This window comes from Dasypus novemcinctus, chromosome 8 (genome assembly GCF_030445035.2).
Source record: "Dasypus novemcinctus isolate mDasNov1 chromosome 8, mDasNov1.1.hap2, whole genome shotgun sequence".
Classification (NCBI taxonomy): Eukaryota; Metazoa; Chordata; class Mammalia; order Cingulata; family Dasypodidae; genus Dasypus; species Dasypus novemcinctus.
The window spans coordinates 90,824,865-90,848,881 of NC_080680.1; the positions used below are offsets into that span (position 1 = coordinate 90,824,865).

At 46.7% G+C, this 24,017-nt stretch overlaps 1 protein-coding gene across 6 annotated transcripts in view; it reads right to left on the minus strand.

The window, feature by feature from the left end:
* MVB12B (multivesicular body subunit 12B) overlaps positions 1–24,017 on the minus strand; it is a 207,714-nt gene that overhangs the window by 14,386 nt on the left and 169,311 nt on the right. For 3 of the 6 annotated variants that reach the window (XM_058302363.2, XM_004467225.5, XM_058302364.2), the window contains 3 exons: positions 11,195–11,250; positions 8,457–8,516; positions 2,222–2,412 (listed from right to left, as the gene is read on the minus strand). In XM_058302363.2, the coding sequence (XP_058158346.1) occupies positions 2,371–2,412; positions 8,457–8,516; positions 11,195–11,250 (158 nt within the window). In that variant the 3' untranslated portion in view covers positions 2,222–2,370. Of the gene's footprint in view, positions 1–2,221; positions 2,413–8,456; positions 8,517–11,194; positions 11,251–24,017 lie in introns of those variants that run through there. The other 3 variants (XM_058302360.2, XM_058302362.1, XM_058302361.1) reach the window with 1 other exon arrangement.

The window sequence follows — 24,017 nt, forward strand, 5'->3', positions numbered from 1 at the left end:
CCTGGGCCGCGGTGGGGGCCGCCTGTGTAGATGGCCCTTCGTCTACGCTGCTGCCGACACAACCAAAAGGGGCAGCGGGGGAGGGGGAATTCTAAGAGTCTCAGAATTAGCAACTCTATTAATACAATCCACCATATTAATGTGCCTGTGGAGGAAAAAATATGATCATTTCAATAGATGATTAAAAGACATTTATCAAAAGCCACCATCTATTCTTGATAAAAAACATACAGGAAAAGAGAAATAGATGGCTAATTCTTTAAGAAGATTAAAAAAAAGATTTCTATATATACAGCAAATTAAAATGTAGCATGGGTTAATACTGAAACTACAAACCTCCCATTAAAAACACGAGTAAGACAAGGAGGTTCAGGGATCTGGACATGCTGGCCAAGGTGTCAGACAAAGGCACAAAGGCAGAGGAATAAATACTGTAAAGGAGGAGGCAGGCATCAGTATTTACAGGTGACGCGAATGCCTGCCTGGGAAACCAAAGAAGAGCAAATGAAAAAACCATTAGAAATAAGTCAGTAAGAAAACCAGCTCCAAAAATAATATGCAAAAATCAATAGCTCTTTTACAAACAACAGAAAATATGCAAGAAAAAATCTTAATCATAAAGCAACAAAAACAAAAAATACCTAGGAATAGCCTAAAAAGAAATCTGTAGCACCTCTACAAAGAAAACCATTCTGTTCTGCTGAGTAACATAAACAAAGACCTGGATAAACAGGAGGTATACCTTGTTCTTAGATAGAGACTTAATATAAAAACGTCAATTTTTTCTGTATTAATCTATATATTCAATGAAATAAAACTCTAGAACAGATTTTTTGGACCACCCCTGAAATAAAAGATTCTAAAGTGCAGTTGGAAGAATAATCATGTTCATATAATTAGGAAAATTGTGTGTGTGTAGGGGGAGGTAAACAAGAGGGAACTAGCCCTATGATATCTTAAAGTTTATTAAAAAGTTATGGAATTTAAAACAGTATGGTGAGAATATAAAAACAGAACAATAGAGCAGAACAATAAAAAAATCCATTGACCCCCTTATATATGGAAATATATGATAAAGGTAGCATTTAAAATTCACTGAAGAGTGAGCTCTAATAAATGTCAAGAAAACTGGCTAACACTTTAGGATAAAATAAAGCTGAATCCAGTTCTTATCTCTAATAAATTTCAGATGGATTAAGTAGTTGAAAAATTTAATATTTTAATATATTTGAATATAAAAGTAGAAGAAAACAGGGGTGAATATTTTTATAATCTTCTAACTATAACAAGAAGCCAAACCAAACAAAACATAAAAAGAAAGACAAGACTGCCCATGAAAAATTTAAAACTTTATAGCAGAACATCCCATTAAGAAGGTGAAAAGGCACTGGTCAAAATGTGTGTGTGTGTATTTGAACATACAACTCAGAGAAAACATAAAGAGCTACTAAAAATGAATGATAAAACGAAATAGACCAATAGAAAAAATTGGGCAAGAGCGCAGACAGAAGAAATCCACAAAAGAAATACAAATGGCCTGTAAGCATGTGAAAAAAGATATTCAATCTTCAAAATAAGTTACAGACTATTATTTAAACAAGGTCAAATATAAAAAATACCAATGACACTTAGCTAGAGTGAGGATGTGGGAACAAGTACTCTAATATGCCACTGCTGGGAGTTTAAATGGGTGCAACTCTTTTGAATGGCCAAAGAGTAATATGTATTCTTTGAAAGAAAGACACAGAGGAGCAAAGACATACATATGTACAAGGAAACACACTGCAGCAGTGTAATAGCAGATAATTGGAAACAACTCAAAAGTCAATCAATAGTGGATTGATTAAATAAATTACAGGATAATTATAAAAGAGAACAACCTGAAGTCATTAAAAAGAATGAGGTAGATATGTGTGAAATGACATGGAAAGATATGTAAGATATACTGGTAAGTGCAAAAGCATGTGACAACACCATGTATGTCGTGAGCCCATTTAACGTTTGTTTGAACGTGTGTGTGTATCAAGGAGTGGGACCGTGGGGGGACTTCTCCCTTTTACTTTACATGTTTCTGTAATCTTCGCATTTTTATAAACATGTACAATTTCTGTAGTCAGGTAAACTAAACTTGTAGCTGCTCAAGATGAAAAATTGCCCCAAAGAGCCTCCACAATTTATGGGAAGATTAACTAGGCTGTGGAATAAAACCGTGGTTTCTAACCTGTGGTCAGACGCCTGTAGAGTATGGAGTGGCAGTCCCCAAGATGCTTCTCATATTTCAAAAGAAGCCTCAGACAGTGTATGTGTGCCTTCAGAATGGCCATCCATTTATCTATCCATTAGGTTTCTTTCTTTTGGGCTGGAATTATCTCAATTCAGCGTGCTAGCTCCACAAGAATTTGATAGGCAGCTCTGTGATTTGAGCAATATGAAAAAGAGGAGCAGAACAGGTTAGCGTCTATTTATTTAACTAATTTTTATCTGTTAAGTACAGTAGGCAAAATCTTTCTCCAAAACATCTCACCTTCTTGACTGAAAAACAAAGAAATAAAAGGGATTCTGGTGGTGAAAATAATGAATCTCACAGAGAAGGTGCCTTATTTCTGGTTGCAATTTAAGACTCTACCCACTAGATGGTGTAAAGGTATCACAAATTCTGTTGCGGCAACATCTCCCTCCAGAAAATTCGTTAACATTAAAAAGCACGAGAAAGCTTTCCAAAAGTAGACAGAATGAACAATTGTACTGGGATATGAACATTTTGCTTTTATAAAATTGGGACTCTGCCATTTCATTACTGATACAAAAATCTTCTGCCTCGCTTTTTCTGCAGTATGTAGGTCCCAAATCCACCCTAACCTGAGATTTGAAGGAGCCCACAGAAGCCCATGCAAAGTGGATGTCCAAAAGTTGTATTCAAAAAAATTTTTTTACCTTGCACTGAAAAATATGTTTTCATTAATTTCACCTCAATGTCGTGACGTAAATGCTGGCACAATTGGCCCCAAGCTAAATAAGCAATAAGCCCCATTTTTCAACACACAAACACATAAAGATGTCAGCTCAAACTGTTTACTAATTAACACTTAAAAAGACACAAATTAGATATGCGTGGCTAAGAGCAATTATAATCAAGACGAATTTCTCTAGTCATTTGGGAATGGAAAAAAAAATGCCTAATTGCTGGAACCAATGTTTTAAAAACTGAAATCACGCCAGTTAGCAAATATGTTCATTTAAAGAACATTCCACGTGACTACACTCTTGAGAATTGACTACAAACATGAGAACAAGGAAAATATTTAGGTATAAAATTAAAATTTTAAGCTCCCTTAGATTTATAACTTCTTCATTAAAAATGTCTGCAAACAGCAGCCCATAAAAACCTGTAGCAATTAAGTGGTTAAATGAACTGCCTCCCTTGTCAATTTTAAGGGAGTGATTAATATTAGATCGTCCCTTTACTAATTAGACTCTCCCTTGTCTTTCAGCTTTAAAGTCAAGTGAAAATGGAGGCTGGTGCGCTCCATCAGTGAGCGTGGCAGGCTAGCGCCTGCTTCTGGGAGCCATGTTTTTGACTGGGGCCCCCACAGAAGGGAAGGCGAGCAGCGTGGTTTTCCAGGCAGGCAGTGAGTGGGGAAATGGCTTTTTGCGGTGCTGGTTGGTTCTCCAGACTCCTCACCTACCTGATGCCCGTTTTATCGTGGGAAATGCTAAGTCCTATTTTTCAAAGGCTTGGGGGTCATTGTGCATGCAGTGACCAAGGCCACTGCCTCCTGGCCAGCATTCTTCCAGATAAGGGATGGTGTGGTCTGTGGGGGAGGGGAGGTGTGGAGGAGGGCAGGGGAGAGGACAGAGGCCTGGGGTAAAGGTAACCATGACTGGGGTATTATCTTAGAAGCTGCGGCCTGGGCTGCAGAGCTCGGAACTCCCGCCCTGGCTGCGATGGGGAATCCATCAGTTGGAGAAATGGGGTGACTGCTTACAAGGGAAATAAAGAGCGGCAGAGATGGAGAATATTTATATGCCCATCTTCGCACTCCAGGAGAAGATGCTTCATCACCGGGCTGTGAGATTACACTTTCCCCGACTCCGGCACAGAGCGAGCCTTTTGTTTAGGCAGTGGGGGAGACAATAAGGGCTTCGCTGGGACACAGCCTCAGCCACCCTTCCCCGCCCCCCTGCAGAGCCAAACCCAAGCCTGTCCAGGCCCCCGGGGGTGGGGAGAGGCTGGGAACAGGGCTGAGGACATTTCCAATCCCGGGCCAGCTCCCTTCCTCACTCCTCCGCTGCAGGCCCAGCTGGAGGGTGGCTGTGGATGGCAGAGGCCACGGCAGGAGTCGGGAGCAGGACTAGCATTAGAGCCTGAATTTCTTTATTAAACACAGCTTTGCTCATTTTCAACAAGCCACAGCACCAGGGGGAGCATTCTTGAGTTGAGAAGGGTTCTGCCTTTTCTTTTCTTTTTTCTTGGAAAATCTGCTTGATGGCAGGTACACTGATTTTAACCTTAAAACACGACTTTCCTTGGGTGTCTCCCGTGACACTCGGTCCAAGTGCTATCTCTACCACGACGTCTGAGGACGTCCCTGTCAATGTAGGAACAGAGCCATCTGAGCAGTGGTTTGCCGATGGCAGGGTGCTCGGCAGTGACACCTGTGGGGTGGTTTACCCAGGCCTGCCCGCCCCACGAGGCTTGAGGCCAGGGGAAGCTAAGGGACTTGCCCCGGAGTCGAACCTGAGTGGCAAATTTAGTGTTCTACCCCAGGCACCTGGCCTCAAAACCTGTGCTCTCTCCACTAAGCGCATGGCTTCCTCCATCGTCGACACAGTTCACAACATCCGCGCAAACACCCACAGCCGGCGGTGCGCTGCTCTGCTGTTCCACACGCAGTCATGCTGCCTGCGAGGGCCTGGCCGTACTTCCTGCTCTCCAGGCCTCTCTGGCTGCTGGGACTGAGCATCACACGCTCCCATGAGTGCGTCGGGGTTTCCGGGGGACTGGAGCTGGGCCCACCCACGACCGAGGTGACGCCTTGGCTCTCTCGGTCTGTTTCTCGGTGCCAGGAAACTCCTGGGTGTGTGCATCTGGGGCCGCTGCGAGCCCTAGCGACAGGGCAGCTCTCCTTGGCCGACGCTGGTCTGTCCACTCCCTCTGGTTGCTGGCATTTCTTTGAGGCTCTCCCCTCCTGTCCCTAATTACCATGCTCAAGGCTGAGAGGGTCACGGGGTTCCTTCACAGAGTGACCTGCCCTTGAGGCCAAATGGCTGAAATACAGAAACACCCCCAGGCAGGGCAGGTTCGATAAAATTAAATCTGCAACAAAGCAAACCCACTTCATTTCTGGACGGATGAGACACTGTAAAGCAGAACAGGGGGCTGGTCTTCGGGGGCTGCGTTTCTACTTTTCGCTCACGTTGGGACCGCTCTCCAGTGGGAGAGGACTGCTGCCTTTTCAGCCAGGCCGCGGGTCTCACTCGGCCCGCTTCTGAGCTCCGGCGCGGCCTGAGTGGCTGGATCCACTTCTGCGATGGGGTTTTGCAAGTCACTTAACTGGGTGAGCCCAGGTTTCTCTTGCAGAGGGACAGGGGAGAGGAGGCCCTTGCCCTGCACAGAGCCATCTCTCCACAGACGCTGGGCTCTCCCTGCTGTGCTGAGGAGTCGCGGTGAGATCCAGGTGCGCAGCTCAGGGGACGAGTGGCCCGTGTGTCTGTGCCCCTGAGTCCAAAGGCAGCCTACTTGCCTTTATTTTTATTTTATTTTTTTGGTCTTGGTTAAATGGTATAAAATTTAAAGATTTACAGTGAGTGAAGCGCATGCCAGAGCCGAGATCCCCCCACCCCAGGCCCCTTCCTCAAGCACATGGCCCACCTCTCCTGCCTTGCTAAGCGGCAGTGGGACTTAACGGGAATGGAAAGGGGCAAAAGGAAAATCACTCCAGGGCCAAACACACCAGAGCCTGAGCGCAGAGGCCAGTGGGTGGTGGGCACAGTTCCTCTGGCCTCTGGTGCCAATGAGCAATGCTGAGTTCAGTGGCTAAAAGGAGCAAACTTCAGGCTTATTTATGAAGAAAGTTCTGGGACACTGTTGCTGAAGAAGGAAGCTATTCACCAAAGTATTCTGATATCAACATACTAATCACCATTAAATGCACTCAAAAGGCTGGTGTAAGTAACTTTTATATCTTCAAGTTAAATGAAAAGCTCCATAGCATTCCTGTCTGCGATAATATTTGTTATAGTTTATTTTATGTTTCTAACCTCTCCCCACATCCCCACATTTTCTGTAACTCTACTTCATCAGAGAACACAGATCTGCTTTTTAACCCATCACTAAAAACAAGAACTAAAGCTACTTCGTCAACCAGGATGATCCTTCTCAGCTGCCCGCAGTAGAACAGGTGGGAGGTGCTGAGGGTGAGGACTCACTCCCCTTCCCCTGGGCGAGACCAGGAACGAGCCCGGCAGTGGCAGCAGCTGACGTTAATCCAGTAGAGCTCTGTCAGGCACTGTTGCAAGCAATTTACAGCTGACCCTCCATAAATTGTATCAGTATTTTTATTATTGTTATCCCGATTTTACAAAGGAGGAAAGTAAGGCTCAGACACCTAATATCAAGAGGTGGGATTCAAACCCAGGACAGCTGCTTCCAAGATCTTTGCCCCACGCCTGGCTCTGCGCCTCTGCTCGGGGCAGCCACACGGCTACGCAGCCAAGCTGGGTGAGAAGCCAGGTCCCGCTTTCAAAGCCCGGTTCTCCCTGACGGCCCAGAGTATACCCTTAGAAGAATACGGGGCCATTGACTTTAAGTCCCAATGGGGAGAATTTGGAGTACAACACAGCTGGGTCTGAATTTGGTCTTGGGCTGGTTACTTCACCTCTCAGCACCCCAACTGCTGCCTCAACAACGGGGGAGGAAAGACTCCCACTTGGCCGGCTTGGGGTGAGATGCAGGGACGACGTCTGTGCAGTTCAAGCCCAGAGCTGGGTATGTGGGGGGTGCTTCTGTTAGGGACCACAGGTGAGCCGGCCCAAGAAGGATGGGAGGGGATAGGGAGCTGGCCACTCGGAGGGCTGCTCGCTGTCTTGAGCACACGCCACTGCAGCAACACCCCGCCTGGGACGGAGTGCCTACTGTCTGGCAGTGCTTTGCACGTATATTCCTTTAACATGTACAAAAGCCCCTTGAGATAGGTTTTACTGTAATCCCCATTTTAGAAAGAGGGGGACCGACGTCTTGCCCGCAGTAAGTGGTGGAACTGGGTTGGGTCCGTGCATGTGCCGCTGTCTTAAATGGGTCACAGTCTGTGCCCTGGTTTCACCACATGCAGCCCGATCTGGCCGCTCCCAAACGGCCTTCCACAAAGACTCACTGAGCTCCCACCCTATGCTGGACTCAGGCAAGGGTGGTGTCACAAGGGTGGCCCTCACCACCAATCATCCAGCTACTTTCTTTTAAGAAAGGAAGACACAGAATTTTATGCACACATTTCTAATGAATCAGCCAGCCAATTTCCCCCTAAATTGCCAAAAAAATCTATACATGACAATCAGGTTCATTTTTATGATTTACTGAAAATCAAAGACAAAGGGGTACTTTTTTGTCTTGTTTTTGCTATGACAGGTTTAGAAATTTGTTGTACTACATTGATTCAATTTTCCTTGATTTCAGCCATCTTTCAATAATGCAACCTGCTTCTGCTAGCTGAGTATACAAGAGAAAACCCAAAGGAACTGAGAATATTGAAATGGTTCTACCATTTCCATCTTGGAGACAAATGTTCCTCTCAGAGGAGAGCTGGCTGCAAGCATGTGACTGCTTAACAACCTTCTATACATTAAAAAAAGACACGTACACTCAAATGCTGTCTTATGAAAACAGGGAAAACACTGACAAATCTGACCTCCAGTTTGATTCCATTATCTCAGTTCTCTTTCTTCAGAGTTACCATATGTACCTCAATCTTGGAATTCTTCCTTTAATTTATTAGGAAAACATTCCAACTCTTTCAAGCCAGGCTGCCAAATGGGACCTAGCTCATCAAGCATAACTGAAAGTATCAGGACCCTTCCTCTAAATTGTACTCGTGGCACATATTAAAACAGAAGGAAGAAGAAAAGTCAACCTTGGGCCCATCCTCCAACCACCACTTCGTCTAAACTGAGATGTTTTTAAAAATGAAGCGAATTGATTGTTCTGTCCATCACTTAAAACCTTTTGACTTAGAGAAGACAAGGAGATGTCAGTCATTTTTGACTCAAAGTAATAAATACATTAAAACTGAGGTTTTTTTCTGAGAAATAAATGTGAGAGAAATAAAAGTGGTTTTCTCAGTAAGGCATGCCTGCAACTAGGGGCTCCCTGTTCCTGGAGTGGACCCCTGGGGCACAGGAGGCTGGTAGTGAGTGAGCAGTGGCCCAGGCCCCACCCGCCCCCCTCTGGGCTGCCTACTTACCTCTTTTTCAATTTCTGCCAGAGATTTGATGGTGATTCCCAAGAGATCAAAGGGCTGCATCTGAAAATACAGTTCAAGTCACCCTTTAACACTTGCTTTTATGCAGAATAATTGTGAAATCTTAAACCACCCTGTGTGATCTAACATTTTCTCTATCTCCTTTCCACAGAGAACACAATACATCACATGTCAGTGTGACTCTAATCGTTAATGAAGGCAAATGGACAAGTAACAAAGAACAAGCTTCCAGAGGACTCGCTGTCCATGAGGTCAGGTCCCTTCTGGCACGGCTGCTGCCCGGGCCTCTGGCTACAAACCCCAGGAGGGTCACAGCCCTCCCGTGACTGTCACCCTCCAACTTCTGCCTCTCTTCTCCCCGCCAAAGCAAAAGGCCGCTTGGGTTTGCTTTCTCTGTCTGCGGCTGTGGGGACGAAGGCGCCCGGGGTGTTCACCAGAGGCCCCCGGCCACCGCATTTAGATGGGGGCAAGGGGTCTACGGGATTGCACGCGGTGGGGCTCGCAAGTCTTCTGTCCAGGGCTCTCTGACATTCAGAGAAGCTGGGGTAAATTCCAGGTCTTTGAAAATGCGAGGTGAATGAAATAACTGCCTATCAATGACCATTTCAGAAATCAATGGTGGTGAAACATGTAACAATCCATTTTAGTGGATGTTTCTATAATCTCACAAAGATGGGGACTTTTCTTATGAAATTGCTAGCTTTCCACAGACAGCATGAATAATCAAATAACACATGGCACTGCGAGTCAGCTGGAGGCCCAGGGCAGCTCCGGCTGCAATGCATGGATGAGAGGGCAGAGGGAATCCTGTCCATCAGGCCCCTCTGGGCCTGTTAGTGCTTGGTTTTCCCAAGAGGGACACATGGCCCAACCTCCCATAGCTCACGCCTTGCCGCTGGTGGCCTGGGATGAGCAAGTGAAACTGGAGAGTCTGACAAAACCCCAGGGCTTGGTGGTTCTGGACTGCAGCACAGAGGCATGAGCAAGAGCGGGGGCCTCTGCTGGCCCTGGCCAGCTTGGGCTCAGCTAGCGGGGATTTCCAGGGTGGGGTGGAAGAAGGAGGCTGGTGCTGGCATCCAAGGTCCTGGACTCAAAGTTGGGTCAGCGCCCCCTAATGATGCAACCTCGGGTTAAATCACGTCAACATTTCCTTGCCTGTTAAAAAGCAGCATGGGAAATCCCTGCTCACCGCACTGGTTGGGAGGGTCAGATGAGAGAACGCATGCCAAAGGGCTCGGCCTGAAGTTGGCACGCCCTGAACACCCGCTGAGTCGACAGCACTGGGCAGCAGCACATTTGCACGGGCACTCCTGGGACAGGGCCACTGAATTAGACACACAGCTCCTGGGGTTGTTCTGCCCGTCGCCACAAACGGGTTTGGCTCTCTCTGTGCTGCCAGCCTGGATGGCATGGTGCTGGAGGAGGCTGCCCACTCTGCCTGTGCTGCCTGGACCCAGCAGAGGTCCAGCTGTTGTATCATTAGGCTCTAACTACCCCACTAAACTTTCCCGACTGGAACTGGTAAGCAGGACAGAACAGTCTCTCCAAGGGAACGGGCGGGAGGCGCGCCAGCATCTCCATGGCAACGCGGCCCAGTGAAGTCGGCTGAAGTTACTCATGCTCTGCATGTCACGTCACACACATTTTTCAAGATTAAGCTGCTTACCAGAAGGGTTCAGAGGAGGCCTATTATATTTCATGAAAATGGAAACTACAGAGCAGGTCAAATTGCAAGCCGGGTGGTTTTAAGCTGGATCCAAGAAAAACACTGGAGGATTCTTTAGCTGGTGCCCAAACTGGGGCCTTCACGTCTATTAGCAACTCAAAGCAAACTTCTGCAAAGGATAAAAACCAGAAACTAGTCTATGGAGCCGGTGTGACCAGGACTGCACGGCTGAGGGCGGGGAGCCCCAATCCTGGGGCGCAGCTACCATCTGAGAGAAGACCCAGGTGTGCAGAGGGAGTGGCAGGGTGCAGTGAAGGGAAGGGGGCCGCGCAGAGCCCTCAGCGCTGTGTGGTGGGCACCCCCTCATGGTCTGGATGCTGGCCTCCTCTCCCAGCCAGCTCACTCGGCGCTCTATCCTTAAAGACGGCTCAGGGGTCTGGTGTGGGCCTTGGCTCGCTCTTCTGTATGGTGGGGTCAGCCCGGGCTGTGGTCAGCCACAAGGCGCGCTGCACTGGGGCGGCCTTCGCCTCCATCTGGAGGCCTCCGTGTTAGAGCCGAGCATGCAATTACCAGGGAATGCAGCAATTACTACAGGGAAACAAAGCGGCCTCCTCTTTGCAGCAAATTATCGTAGTGAAATTCAAAAGAACAAAAATGATTAAGCTGAACTTAGAAAACAAGAACCAGTGAAGTTCAGTCGAATTTAGCATATTTGAAATGAAAAGGCTTGGCTGCATTTAAGTTTGTCTGTTAGTCTGACTCCCTCCCTCCCCACCCCTCGTCCGTTCCTTTCTTTCCCTTCTCAAGTACCCAGTACAGGCAAACACTAGCTGAAGGGCACAGAGATGAAGGTGGCGCCCTCCCTGCTCTTGGGAAGTCACTGTTGTCTGCCTGCAGGGCTAAGCTCCCAAGGAGGGAGAACACTCAAGCTGGAACCATTCCCGTGTGGGGGGGCGAGGGCCACCAGAACGACCCTGCCTGCTGCAGATCCAGAGGGAGGCAGGGCTTCAGGCTGAGGGGGCAGAAGGGAAGGGTAGCCGGACATAAAACTTACACTTTCTGGAACACAAGAAAACTTCTCTGAAATCATAAAAGGCACACCATCCATTGCTGCAAAAGAAGAAAAATGAGAGAAAATAGCATTGCAGATGTCACTGAGGTCCAGTTTCTTAAGACATCAACACAGTAAAGGGGGTCACTGGCTGGTGCCTGCTGTGTGCAGCGTGGGGGGAGGGCACTTTGGGGATAAAAGCAGGTGCCATCCCCACTCCCAGGGATACACAAAACAATGGGAGAGGCAGATGCCTCCACAAATGCCCTCAGCACTGGACCGCTGTGCAGATGGGAGCTCTGGGAGCAGAGGAGGAGCTGGAACCCATGCCTACGGGTCTCATCTCCAACCTGTGAGGGGAGTGGGAGCAGTGAGGGGGCCAGGGCAGGAAGCTGTGGGCAGAGAGCATGTTCACTGGGACTGTCCGTGACAGACTCAGTCTAAGCTAAGACTAACCCCATGCCAGGCTGTTGAGTCCATGGGAAAAGGCGATTTTGGAGTAAAAATAGTTTCGGGGTCAGACTGGGTTTGAATCCCGGCCACGACTTGAGACAAGCTTCTTCTGAGATGAGGCTGGGACCATGGCCACTTGAAGGGTTGAGAGTCGGAAGTGCCCTGTGTCAAGTACAGGGCCCAGCGTCCCCATTGCTAACTCTCACTCACTCAGTTCCCAGCCTGCCAGGGCTGTCTGCTCAGTTTTAACAAGAAACATGAGGGAGCGAGCATGGGATGGCTACCAAACACATGAAAAAGTGGAGGGGCTGGCGCGCAGGGCGGTGATGCTGGGAAAGCAAGTGAGGTGACTTCTCTGGTTCTGCTGTGTCCTCAGGCCATCATCATCAAAAGCACACTGAGAAAAACACGACCCGGAGCTTGACTCCACTGGCACTTTCCTTCCCAGGATAAGCATGCTATTAATTATAGCCTTAGAAAGGAGGACTGACACCACACTCAGTGGTGGAAATCCTGGCACATGGGGCAACGGGTCGGATCTGACAAAACGTGATGCATCGCGCTCACAGTGTGAGCCCTTGCAGCCAGGCAGGCTGCTGAGCTGGGCGGGGACTTCTCCTGGTGCCTGGCTTCTCCGTTAGGTCTGAGCAAAGTCTGGAATGAGCAAAGGCCGAATTTGGCGTCACTGGTCCTAGGTGTTTGTGCCGGGGTCCTGTGGTCCAGCAGTGGGAGAGGGAGCCTTGTCCTGAGGGGGAGGGTTTTCTAGCAGATTGTGGGTTTGGGAAGAAATGGAGTGAGTGGAATAGAAGCCCTGGCAAGGGGTACGCTGGGAAATGACCTGCTTTGGTTCACCCAGTGTCTTCTAACATTTGGCATATGACTGATGGCCAGTTTTTTCAGTCCCAAGGAGACCAGCAGTAGAAGCAGAAAGAAGAAAAGAGAAGGAAAGAAAGAACAAGCAAAGAAACCTGGGACAAATCCTCTCAGATTAAGCAACATAAACCAAATGGGTCATTTTAAGCTGTGTTCATAATTTATTTCAGGAAAAAGAATGAAACCTCTAGTAAGTTTGAAGTGAAAGAAATAGTACAGGTGGCCCCAGCTGCTGAGTTGGGAACCTCTCTTCCTTTTGAAGGCTGCTGTCCAGAGCTTTCTGTGGTTGGAGGCCTTCTCCCACCACAGGTGTCCCCTGCAACCTGCTGTGAACTGTCCAGAAGAGAACGGACTAAGGGCTATGGTGGGTGTGACAATTTCCCTAGAAAGGAGGAAGGGGGGGAAATTCCCAAGTACTCTTACACAGTACATCCCACATTCAAACATACTAGTGAGATCTCGGAGCCCACCATTTTCAGCTCCATCATGCCTCATGTCACTTTCTGTTCTCTACACATGGGTTTACAGCCACCACCTGCTTTCACAGCTTCTCTCTGCCTACTAGACAGATGGCAGGGTTCATGTCAGAGTCTTCCCGGAAATAGTAAGTGCTCAGTAAGTACACTGAAGGAATGCTGGGTGAGTTTTGCCAGTGAGCTCATCTTCAGCATAGAGCACCAAGCTGAGAACCACTGATTAACTACTAGGCTTTCTGACTTTGATATTTTAAATAAAGACTTTATTAGTATTCGGGGTTTCTGATAAGATGTGGTAAAGAACTAACTCTCAGTGGTGAGTTATTTCCATCTTAATGCCAGTGTATGTTTGGAAAACTTGTATTTTTAAAAGGTGGCAAGATGATCTACAAAGACCTGATTATGCCCAGGAAATGGGACTTGGGAAGGAGTGGGGGCCAGGGAGAGAAGGGCGCTGCTCCTTTCCCAGCCAGAGCCTGCCAAGTCATGCCTGGGGCTCAGAAGGGCAGAGAACTGGAAGCATTCCAAGGTGGGGTCTTGCCTGGCATCTAAGGCCCTGGACCTCCTCACACTTCACGGAATGCCTCTCCAGCAGGGAGCCTTCCCTGAGGCCACTACCCTGTGCTCTGCCCTCCCCCAGCATCACCAGGGCTCCCTCTCGTGGCATTTCCCCCTTCCTCCCTGTGTTCCCGGCCAGACCAGGTCCCAGCTCATCTCCTGGCCGTGAGCTTCCTGGTGCAGGCCCATGAGCAAGTCACCTACGCGTTCCTGGGTCCCAGCACAGGACGAGGCTGGGAGGGGTTCAGTGGCTGTGCTGGAGCAGGGAGGTTGCTGCTCCCAGGGGAATGGCCTGGAACTGGGAGGAGGGTTCTGGCCTGGGTGCTTTCTCTGAGGACTTAGTGAGCCTGCTGACTGCAGCCCACACTGGCTGATGTGCTGGGGACTAGAGCTGTGGATGGAAGAAGTCTGGGAATCACCTCTAGGAACTGGGGAGACTGAAACCGGGGAGTGGCTTTTTATCTCTCCTTCCAAATTATGGCCATGACTTTGAAAGAGAAAGATGTAGAAATGTACGTGGTCTGTTAAGACACGCTTTCTGGACCATGGGGGTTTGACCTCCTAGAATGATGTGCCCCTGCCTCAATCATTATGGTAGGGAATGGGGAAGAATGGGTTCGCCCAGATTTGCTGATCTGATTTGGAGGGCTTTAAATAAAAACAAGAGCCAAAAAGAAAAAGACCCAGTGAAAAGTAACCTGTAAAACTTGGATACCAAAAATAATAGCGTATTATATCTAACATATAAATAAATTTTATATAAATACATAAATTTATAATGTATCACATATATTTTACATTACATATTTATGTAACATATGATGATGTATATTTATATTGCATATATGTACGCATACACACACCCAGAGGAAAGCATTTTCAAACAACCCGGCCCTGAAGGAAGCTTCGCTCAGAGGTCCTTCCTGCTCATCGGCAGGCCATTCCCCACTCTCTCCCTTCCGAGGCCCCCTCTGGGGCTACGGGAGCTCTGGCCCAATGGCCTCTCCCCACGTGAGCACCCGAGATGTCTGGATAAGGCACACCTTCCTGTCCATGGGTAGGCTCAAAGATAATTTCTTCATAAGAAAACTTCTAGAGGGGGCTAAAGCAACAAGACCAGAAGTGATATCACATGGGAACCCACCCAAGGCAGACCATTTGGAGAGGAAAAAGGGAAGATTCCTTCTTGAAACTGTCTGAGAAGCAAGAAGCAGCGGGAGGGTGGACCTCAGGACTGGGAGGCAAGCTCGCGTGGCCCAGGTGCCAAGGGACTCTTGACTGGGCTTAGTGGGAGAGGGGACGGTAAGGAGGGCCACTCCAGGCCTGGTCCTGATGGCGAGAGGTGTGGTCTAACCAAGCGAGAGGGACAAAGGAACCTTGGCATAAGTTACCATTTTACCTTAGAGTTCATGATCGAAAGATGGGCAGCCAGATGCTCCTATTCTTGTAGAAAATGGACTTTAACAAAGTCAGAGGAAAAGAAAGATGAGCCAACAGGATCCTCTGGGCGGGAGCTCCCGGATGGCAGGAGGCTCAAGAGCAATAGCTCTTTCCACCAGGCACGGAGTGTGTTCAAAGGGGGACAAGAATCACCAGGAGCCAGTAAGAGTTTGCTAAACAGATGAGGTGCTGACCAAGTTTCATTTTTGGTAGGCAAAAAGAATGTGGATTTCAGCAAACCATTAAACAAAATTTCTCATGTTATCTATGTGGGTTATCTAGATGGATGAATATAGCTGGAAAATGTTAAGTTTAGGAGAATCTATAACCAGTTGGCCTAGACTCTCAAGGAGCTGATTATTAGTAGAGCAATGTTGACCTGGAAAACCTCTCTGGAGGGTGCCCATGGCCTTACCCATTACTTAAATGAAAACATGCAGAGTATGCTTATCTAATAGTGGCTGAGGGGAGGCCTTGGAGGGCAGTCTATAAACCAAACAACAGTGAAATTCAATAAAGATCTCAGAAAGCTGGGATCATGGGCTAAATTTAATGGAAAGAATTTATGAGAAGTCAACTTAAAGTCCTGTACTTCAGGTCCAGAAAATCAACTGCATTAGATGGAATAAAAGATACAGAGAATAACAGCAGAAGACATGTAAAAAGACAAAAGACTTAAGAAGTTTTAGTTGAACGATGGGACCTGACTATTACGAATAAAGGGAGGGCGTGCCATGGTAAGCTAGACCACCACTGTCCTGGTGCCCGGGACGGGGGAGCGGCTCGCCTGGGTCTGCTCTGAATGTGATGTCCAGTGCCCAGATGGCATTCGCAGAGGGTTGCGTAGGTAGACTAAAAGGTAGGCCTGGATGGTGAGGGAACCATCTGGGATAAGATCATACAGGAAAAGGAAAACAGACTATCAGGCTTGACTCTCCAGGAAGGCACAATCCTGTCCATTTTTGTTCATCATCACCGCCCACCCTTTACATCAGAGGTCAGAGCTGTGCTCAGCACATGGTAAGTGCAGCAAGACTGGGGTCTTTGCTCCAGCTAAGGGAAGACTTGAGGTTGAACATAACCAAATTTCTGTATAAGAAGATGGGCTCAGTAGATCCCCTGCCTGGTTCAGAGGGGAGACAAGGCTGACTCTGTCCCCATGAAAAGGAGAATAAGCCAAGCTCACTGACAAGTCTCCAGGCTGACAGCCACTTACCGGGGAAGTGAGCAAAGGATTTTGTGTGCTGGATAGAAAGCTGATCTGTGGGACTGCTAAATCCCCATCTAATTCTATAAGATCCATTTCTACCTTTCTTATCTAGACAGCCTTTCCATATTTTAAAATATCCAGTTTTACCAAACATAATTTTAAAAATCAGTGGCACATATATTTTCTATGCTCCAAACATATTTATAAATCATCTCCATTCTGGCATCTTGTGAGGTAACCACATTTCCTTCCTTTCTTTTTCCCTAGTTAAAGCCTATATTTTGTCTTCATACTCTTTTTAAAGTTGAGAGACTGTGACATTCAGTCTAACATTCAGTCTAGCGCTGAGTCCAACTCAGAGGATACACTGTGCAACGAGCTGGAAACAGAGCAATGAGCCACCATCGGGCTGTACAGTTTCACCCTCCTGACCTGCTCTCCCAGTCAGCCTGGGATCTGCACAGGGATTCTCTCGTTGACACTGCCTGGCCAACCCATGTCACAACCCAGAAGCAGGGACAGTGCCTGCCCTTTCCTCCTTGATGCCCTGGGGCACACAGAAATCCTCCCTCCAGACCCCTTGGCTTCCAGTTTGACATAACGAAGACTCCCCCAAACCTGCGTGGTGATGGAAATTCTCTGCTAGCTCAGATCTACAAAAGGGAATAAGGAAAGCAAACACACTTACTGACAATCTACTAGGTAAATAACATGTATCAAATGATAATTTGCCTGTAATATTTAAGGAAACTGAGGCTTAGAGGAGTTACAGGGCTTGCTCAAGGTCTCAGTGCCAGAGCTGGAGCTAGGAGTCACACCCAGCACCCAGCATCTAGCTTGCAGGGGGAACAGATAGGCCTGGGATCAGTAGACCCAGTTTTTTTAAAAGATTTTTTTCTCTCTCCCCCTCCACCCACTGTTGTCTGCTCTCTGTGTCCATTTGCTGTGTGTTCTTCTGCGTCTGCTTGCATTATCCTGTGTCACTGGGAAACTGTCTCTTTCTTGGTTGCATCATCTTGCTGCGTCAGCTCTCCGTGTGTGCGGTGCCTCTCCTGGGCGGGCTGCACTTTTTTCACGCTGGGCGGCTCTCCCTGAGGGGCGTGTTCCTTGCGCATGGGGCACCCCTACGTGGGGGCGCCCCTGCGTGGCATGGTACTCCTTGCACGCGGCAGCACTGTGCATGGGCCAGCTCACCACACGGGCCAGGAGGCCCTGCAGATCGAACCCTGGACCCTCCATATGGTAGACGGACACTCCATCAGTTGAGTCACATCCACTTTCCTAGACCCAGTTTTAATTCCAACACAGTAGCTGGCAGTAGATGTGTGGCCATGCATAGGACACGTCACCTCTCTGAGCCTTAGACAGCTTGTCTGTAAAATGGGGATAATCCTCTAAGAGGGCTGTTGGGAGGGTGAAAGGAAGTGAAATTAGGCAGCAGAGTTGGAGCATCCACACACGGCAATGGTGCAGGTGCTCAGCAAACACTGGGTTCTGCTCATTGTTCTAACCAAAAGGCATTCACCAGGCAGGCTTCCTTTTCAATACCAAGCCAGCATTTTCCTCTTCTTCCTCTCTTTTTTTTTTTTTTTTGGTGGCAATTTTAACAAAACGCTGATCCACGGCAAAGAGCAACATACAGCAGATGAAAGCAAGGATGTGCCGCAGGCTCTGTAGCGCAATTAGCATTCTCCTAAACAAACGAGCTTCAACAGAGCTGTAATTAAGCAGGCCTGTAATTAAGTATATGCCCTTTATCATAACGATCATGCTTAAAAATGGCATGATGCATGGAACTCTGTTATTAATGCTGTAATCCCAAACTGAAGTGCGAGTACATAGAAATCAGTGTGTCAGGCCTGTCACTAGACTGTTTGTAAAATACATTAAAGAAAAAAACCAGGAAACAATGAGCTCATTCAACTGTTCTTTTTACAATCAGGCACTACAAGTCAAGAGGATTGTGAATGCTTACAGATTCTGCAAGGCTTAAACAAATAAAGCTCTAATCTGCTACTGTATTAATCCCACCCCCTATTTTAAAAAAGGAAAAGGACGTGATTTTTTCGTTGTTGTTGCCAACTGACCCCAAAACCTGCCTTTGCTATTCTTAGGGCAACAGTCCAACCTGCATGCTGTATTTGTTTGGACATAAAATTGGATTCCTGCTTGCACAGGCAACTCTGCCATGAATCTGTAGGAACTTTGCCTGGCAACAGGATAGGATTATAGCTCTTGCATCCTCTCTTTGTATGAGAACTATTTTTCTACTTGCCCAGGCAATTCTCCAGAGCCATTCTGGATTTTCCCAGCCAAACACACAACCTTGGGCTTCTGAGGGCTCAACACAAACCCACCACTGACCAGTTTCCAAGTGCTCTGGACCTAGAACCATCCCACTGCTTTGGAAGACCCACAGTTGCTCAAGGCGGCCAACCCTTTCTCTTGTGACATGTCCATGAACAGAAGGGGTGAGGAAACACTCAAATAAACACATGTACTAATTTCAACATGTTTGAAAAAGAGAGTCATAAAACCACGTGGCAAAAAAAATGTAAAATTTAAAAAAAGACTCCATTACCAGCATTTCAATTGTTATCTGCTTAAAGTTGTCAGGCGGTGTTAAGTGACCTCAAGTAACAGTACTTCAAAAGTACTTGCAGAGATGATGGTGAACAAGGTGGCTTATTGGCAGGTAGTCATCTTCAGAATAAAATTAAATGCAACTGGAATGGCAGGAGGCCTTTAATTCTGTGTACCTGCTTGGGGCTTGGAGCTGTAAATAATCAGCAAACCCAACCCTTCCTTCTCCCCTTTCCTGTGGTGTTTCAAAAGTCCTTTACAATTTGTGATGGGAAAAATGCCAACAACTCAAGATCTCAAGGCCATTTCTCAAAACTAATTTGCAAACCAAAAACACAGAGCCTGTTAGACTTTCTTGGTGATTTCACTTTGGGGATATTCCTTGGAAGATATTTGTAGACGCCTCCAGAGCTGTCTTCTCAGTGACATTCCAATTGAGTTTAAACAAGGCCAACAACTTCCTTCTAGATCCCCAAAGTAATTTGTTTTGCCAAAAGGAATGATTTATCAGCCACTGTGAGGGCCTCCTGAGTCCCATGCACATGAGAGGCAGCATGACGTAGAGGAAGTAGCACGAACTCCGATGTCAGACAAATGCGAGACCCACGGGTGCTACTGGCCTCTGGTTTGCCACGTACGTGGCTTTGGGCAACGCACTTCATCTCCCTCCCAATCAGATTCTCACATGTCAGATATGGACAAGCATGCCAACTCTGCAGCACTACTGAAAGAATGCAACAGCAAACGTGAAAGGGCTGAGGACAGCCTGACCATACAGCAGGCACTCGGTAAGTGACAGGTGTCATGATTCTTACAGGCAAACAGTTCTTCAGAGGAATGGGTTCAGATCAAGTCTACCAGTCCACCCCTGACTTGCTGTATGACTCAGGACAAGTTTTCCATTCCCTGAGACTCTTTCCTCAACTGTAAAAGGGGGAAGCTGATAAGACCTGGATTGCTATGAAGTTTAAATGAGATAATATAAAGGGGCCAAGCATAGACGACCTGGTTAGGTACTGTTAGCCATTATTATTATTGTTTTTATTATTGTTACACTACTACTGCACTAGAGGAAAATGCCTTTCCATGGAAGACCTTTTTCTACTCACTTTTAAATGTAAAATAAGCACAGTTACATTAAATTATGCAGCTTTGGGCTGTGAGTCCTAATCCAAAGTCTTTTTGGAGGTTTGGAAGCAATGTCTGTCAAGGGGAGTCACTGGGGCCCTCTGGACTTTGGCTCCCACTGCCCTGTGCCACACCTGGTGTCACAAGTTTTTGACTGCAGGAGCAAGGTTCACACTGAACCCAGGCTGCTTAAGGTTTCCACCCCAAAAGCCCCGAAAGCAAAGTGAAGAAAATTGTCACTGGGTGTCAGGATGTTAATTCAACAGGCTGGTCAGAAATGCCTCATTCTTCTGAATAAAGATGACTTCACATACAAACAAAGGTCCTCTGAAGTTCTATTTAGGCTGGACAATTAGAAGGCCTCTTCCTCTGACAAACACTCATTTCTCTCTCCACCTCCACTCCCCATTTCTGCACAGAATACTTGACTGTAACTGTCACTTTGAAATGAACCGTGTGGCCCACTTTGCCTTTCCAGATCCCTGTGTATCCTGAGACAAACCTGAGGGACTGCTAGTCTGCCTCCCTCCTCCTTTCAGAGCAGCCCCTCCAGGGGGCCCAGTGATGCTCTGCTGCAGAACACCTGACAAGGTGAGGGCAGGGAGGGCAGGAAGTGCACAGAGAGGCAGCTGCCCAGGGTCACTGCTTTATGCTGCACATTGACAAGAAACCCAAACACATGAACAAGGACATTCTAACTCCTCTAAAGAAACGTTGTTTTTTTAACAGTATAAGTATATAATGCCCTGTGGCAAAGACCAACTACATTTTGCCCAGGGTAAAGGTAAAATTCAACTAAGGTGACACTTTTCCATATGAATAAGACATCGCCTAGATGGCTGAGGGACAAGTCACCACGTGTTCACATTTTTTGTCAACAGTGAACAAATACTGATAATAAGACCAACAAAAGCAGCAAGTAAATACAGGGTCCAGGGAAGGTGCGTCACCAGCAGGAGCGATTACATTGCCCTGGAAGGTAGGCATGGGCTAATGAACAGCTTAATCCAGTCACGTCGGGTTACTGAAGGCAAAGACTTGGTGGAGACAGGACAGGACGTCCTTCTCTGCTGGCTGGGTGCCCCCTTCAACTCCCCACATGCAGGGCTGGAGGTGCTGCAGGCAGGAAGACAGGGTTCCTTTTTACCTCCTCAGAACCAATTCACAAATATTTTTAAGTTGCATTTTTTAAAATCCCTGAGTAAGTAAATACATTCTCTAAGGAAACAATTCCAATAGTACAGTGGAGCTAAGAACCCCTGAAGCCAGAACCCCTACTACCAGGATCCTCCAAAGGGCAATGCCTGGCAGTGGTCTGTACAAGCCCTTGGGATGCTCCAGCTCATTTCCTACGCATTTACATGTACAGAAATACAGAATTACAGATATAGAAATACAGAATTTTGCTATGTTTTTTTAAAAAACAAAAATGGCATTGTATTATAACTAACTCTTCTTCAATTTGCTATTTTTCTACTTCATTGTCAGTTTTCCATGTCAGTACCTGTAGATCTAGCCCAGTCTTTTTAACAGCTGCATAGGAAAAGGCTGGTGAGATAACCAAGGGCTGACTCAGAAAGAGCCCCGATTGCCATTTTAAATGGCATGAATGTCATTGTGAGGAACCTGGGGAGACACTGAAGGGCTTTTGAGCTGGAGAGAGACAGTCAGATTTCTATATTAGAAACATCTCTTTGGCAGTGGAGAGAAGAATGGATTAGAGGGATGAGGCTGGAGGCAGGAACTGGGGTGAGATGTCAGTGGCCTGGACTAGGACTGTGGCAGTAAGAATGGAGAAGAGGGAACAGACTGGAGGGATTTGGAGATGGCAGAATAGAGAGACACAGAGATGTAGACATATAGATGAGGGGTTAGGAGCAGGAGAGAGTCAAGAGTAACTCCAGGACTCTGGCCTAAGCACTAGGGAGACTGGGGAAGCCAGGTTCTGACACGGGCAGCGGGCAGCCAGTGGAGAAGCAGCAGAGGGGGAAGCTGGCAGATTCCAGCATGAATGTGTTGGGCACAAGGGGCCTGTGAGACGTCCAAGGGATGGTCAGAACACTGTAACCAAGAAAGTAAGTGGTTGGTAATAAACGAGGACTTGGGAGAATATGAGGTATCCCGGGAAGAAATCACAGTGAGAAGAGAGAGAGGCCGAGGACAGAGCACTGAGGAAAGCCACTCCTAACACGCAGGTTGAGGAAAAGAAACGGCAGAAACAATAGAAAAGATTAGAATGTATCTTGTGATGCTGGATCAAAATGAGGTATAAGTAGGAACCTGGTTTAATAGGTTGTAAGTACTTATAGATTGTGTGTGCATGCACAAATACCTTTTATATGTCTATGAACACACAAACATACACGTGCATATGTCTATTTCTATCCGCTGAGAGCCTAGAAGCAGTGAGAGCTCAGGAGCAATGAGCCTACTTAGTACCTGGATTTTGGTTTCTAGCATTCTCCTCTAAAACAATGAGGCTCTTTGGAAAAATGCTGATCGAGGGGTGGGGAAGAGAAAGAACAAGCCAGCATCCTACTGTTGTGCTTGAAAGGAAAGGGGTTCTCAAAGAATCATGGGAACATATTAAAAGTACACAGGAGCCAGCTTGAAGGGGCTCCTACTGGCTAAATATGAAACAATTTGGAGATCAAAATAAATAATGATAATAATGAATAAGAACCCACTAGTCCATACCAATATAAATAATTTGAAGATAAGGGAAAACTTCCTTACAATAAAATGCCAAGTAATAAATGTTGAAAGAATAATGTAGTTATAAAAATAAATGGATGTTAAAACCAGTAGGTGAAAATTTGCTGAGAAACAAGCTATTTATATAGTCCTAAAGCATTTTTCCATGAATTACACATTAAACACAAGAAAAAGTAAACTTTATAATGAAGAAACTTGGCTGAGAACACCTTAACCAGGTGGTCCAAGCTAACATCACCAATGTTGTGTCATGACAACATCATGAACCTCTTAATAGGATGCACTGAGAAAGATACAATGTTGCTTCAGTGGTATTCCTGCCAATAAGGCTTAATATAAACCTAATAATAAGGGAACATGAAATAGAGAGACAATATACAAAGTATCTGGCCTCTACTCTTCAAAATGTCTAGGTTAAAAACAAAGTAAGGCTAAACAATTGTTCCAGATTAAAGGAGATAAAGAGACACAATAACTAAATGCTATGTGTGATGCCAGGCTGGATTCTGGACCAGAAAAGAATAGCTATGAAGAATGTCATTGGGACAAGTGACAAATATGAAATATGTAGATTAGATAACAGGAATGAGTCAATGTTAAATATCCTGATTTTGGTAACAGTACTGAGGTTATGAAAAAGAATGTTCTTTTTCTTAGGAAATACACACTAAAGCATTTTGGGGAAAAAGGGCATGATGTTACCAACCTACTCTCAAATGGTTCAGAATAAGAAATATGTGTCTTTATAAATGCATTTATAGAGAGAATGATAGAGCAAATGAGGTGAGAAACAACTGGTGAATCTAAGTAAAAGGTATGTGGGAGTTCCTTGCACTATTCTTGCAACTTTTCTATAAATTGAAATAATTTCTGAAGTTAAAACAACAAAAAAGAAAATTTGAGAAGTGGCCAGAGAGAGAAAAGAAAAACTAGGGGCATGTGGTAGCCCTGAAGCCCAGGACAGAAAGTATTTCAGGAAGGAAGGTGCAACAACTTTGTCAAGCACCGCCGATAAGCCGAGTAAAGAGAAGTCCAGAAATTATGCCCCAGATTCAGTCGTCCTGCCCCTAACATTTGGGGGGCTGGGGCAAGTGATCAAGTGGACACCCTGGAGTTCTGAGATGGAATGTGAATGCCTGGGGAGAGCAGCCCCCATTCTGCCTCTCTCCTCTCCACCCCCTGGGCTCTGGCCTGTTCCCTGAGGGGCCTTGGGGTAAAGGACCTACGTGAGGATATCCCAGCCTGAACCTCCAAAGCCCCTTGCACATCCCTCTGGACAGCCACCTCTTGGGCATAGGGGTGCAGACACTGCAGCTCATTCTGCCCTTGGGAGGACAGACCCAGGCCAGGCCCAGGCTTGGTACTGGGCTCAGGGCCATTTGAGCTGGGA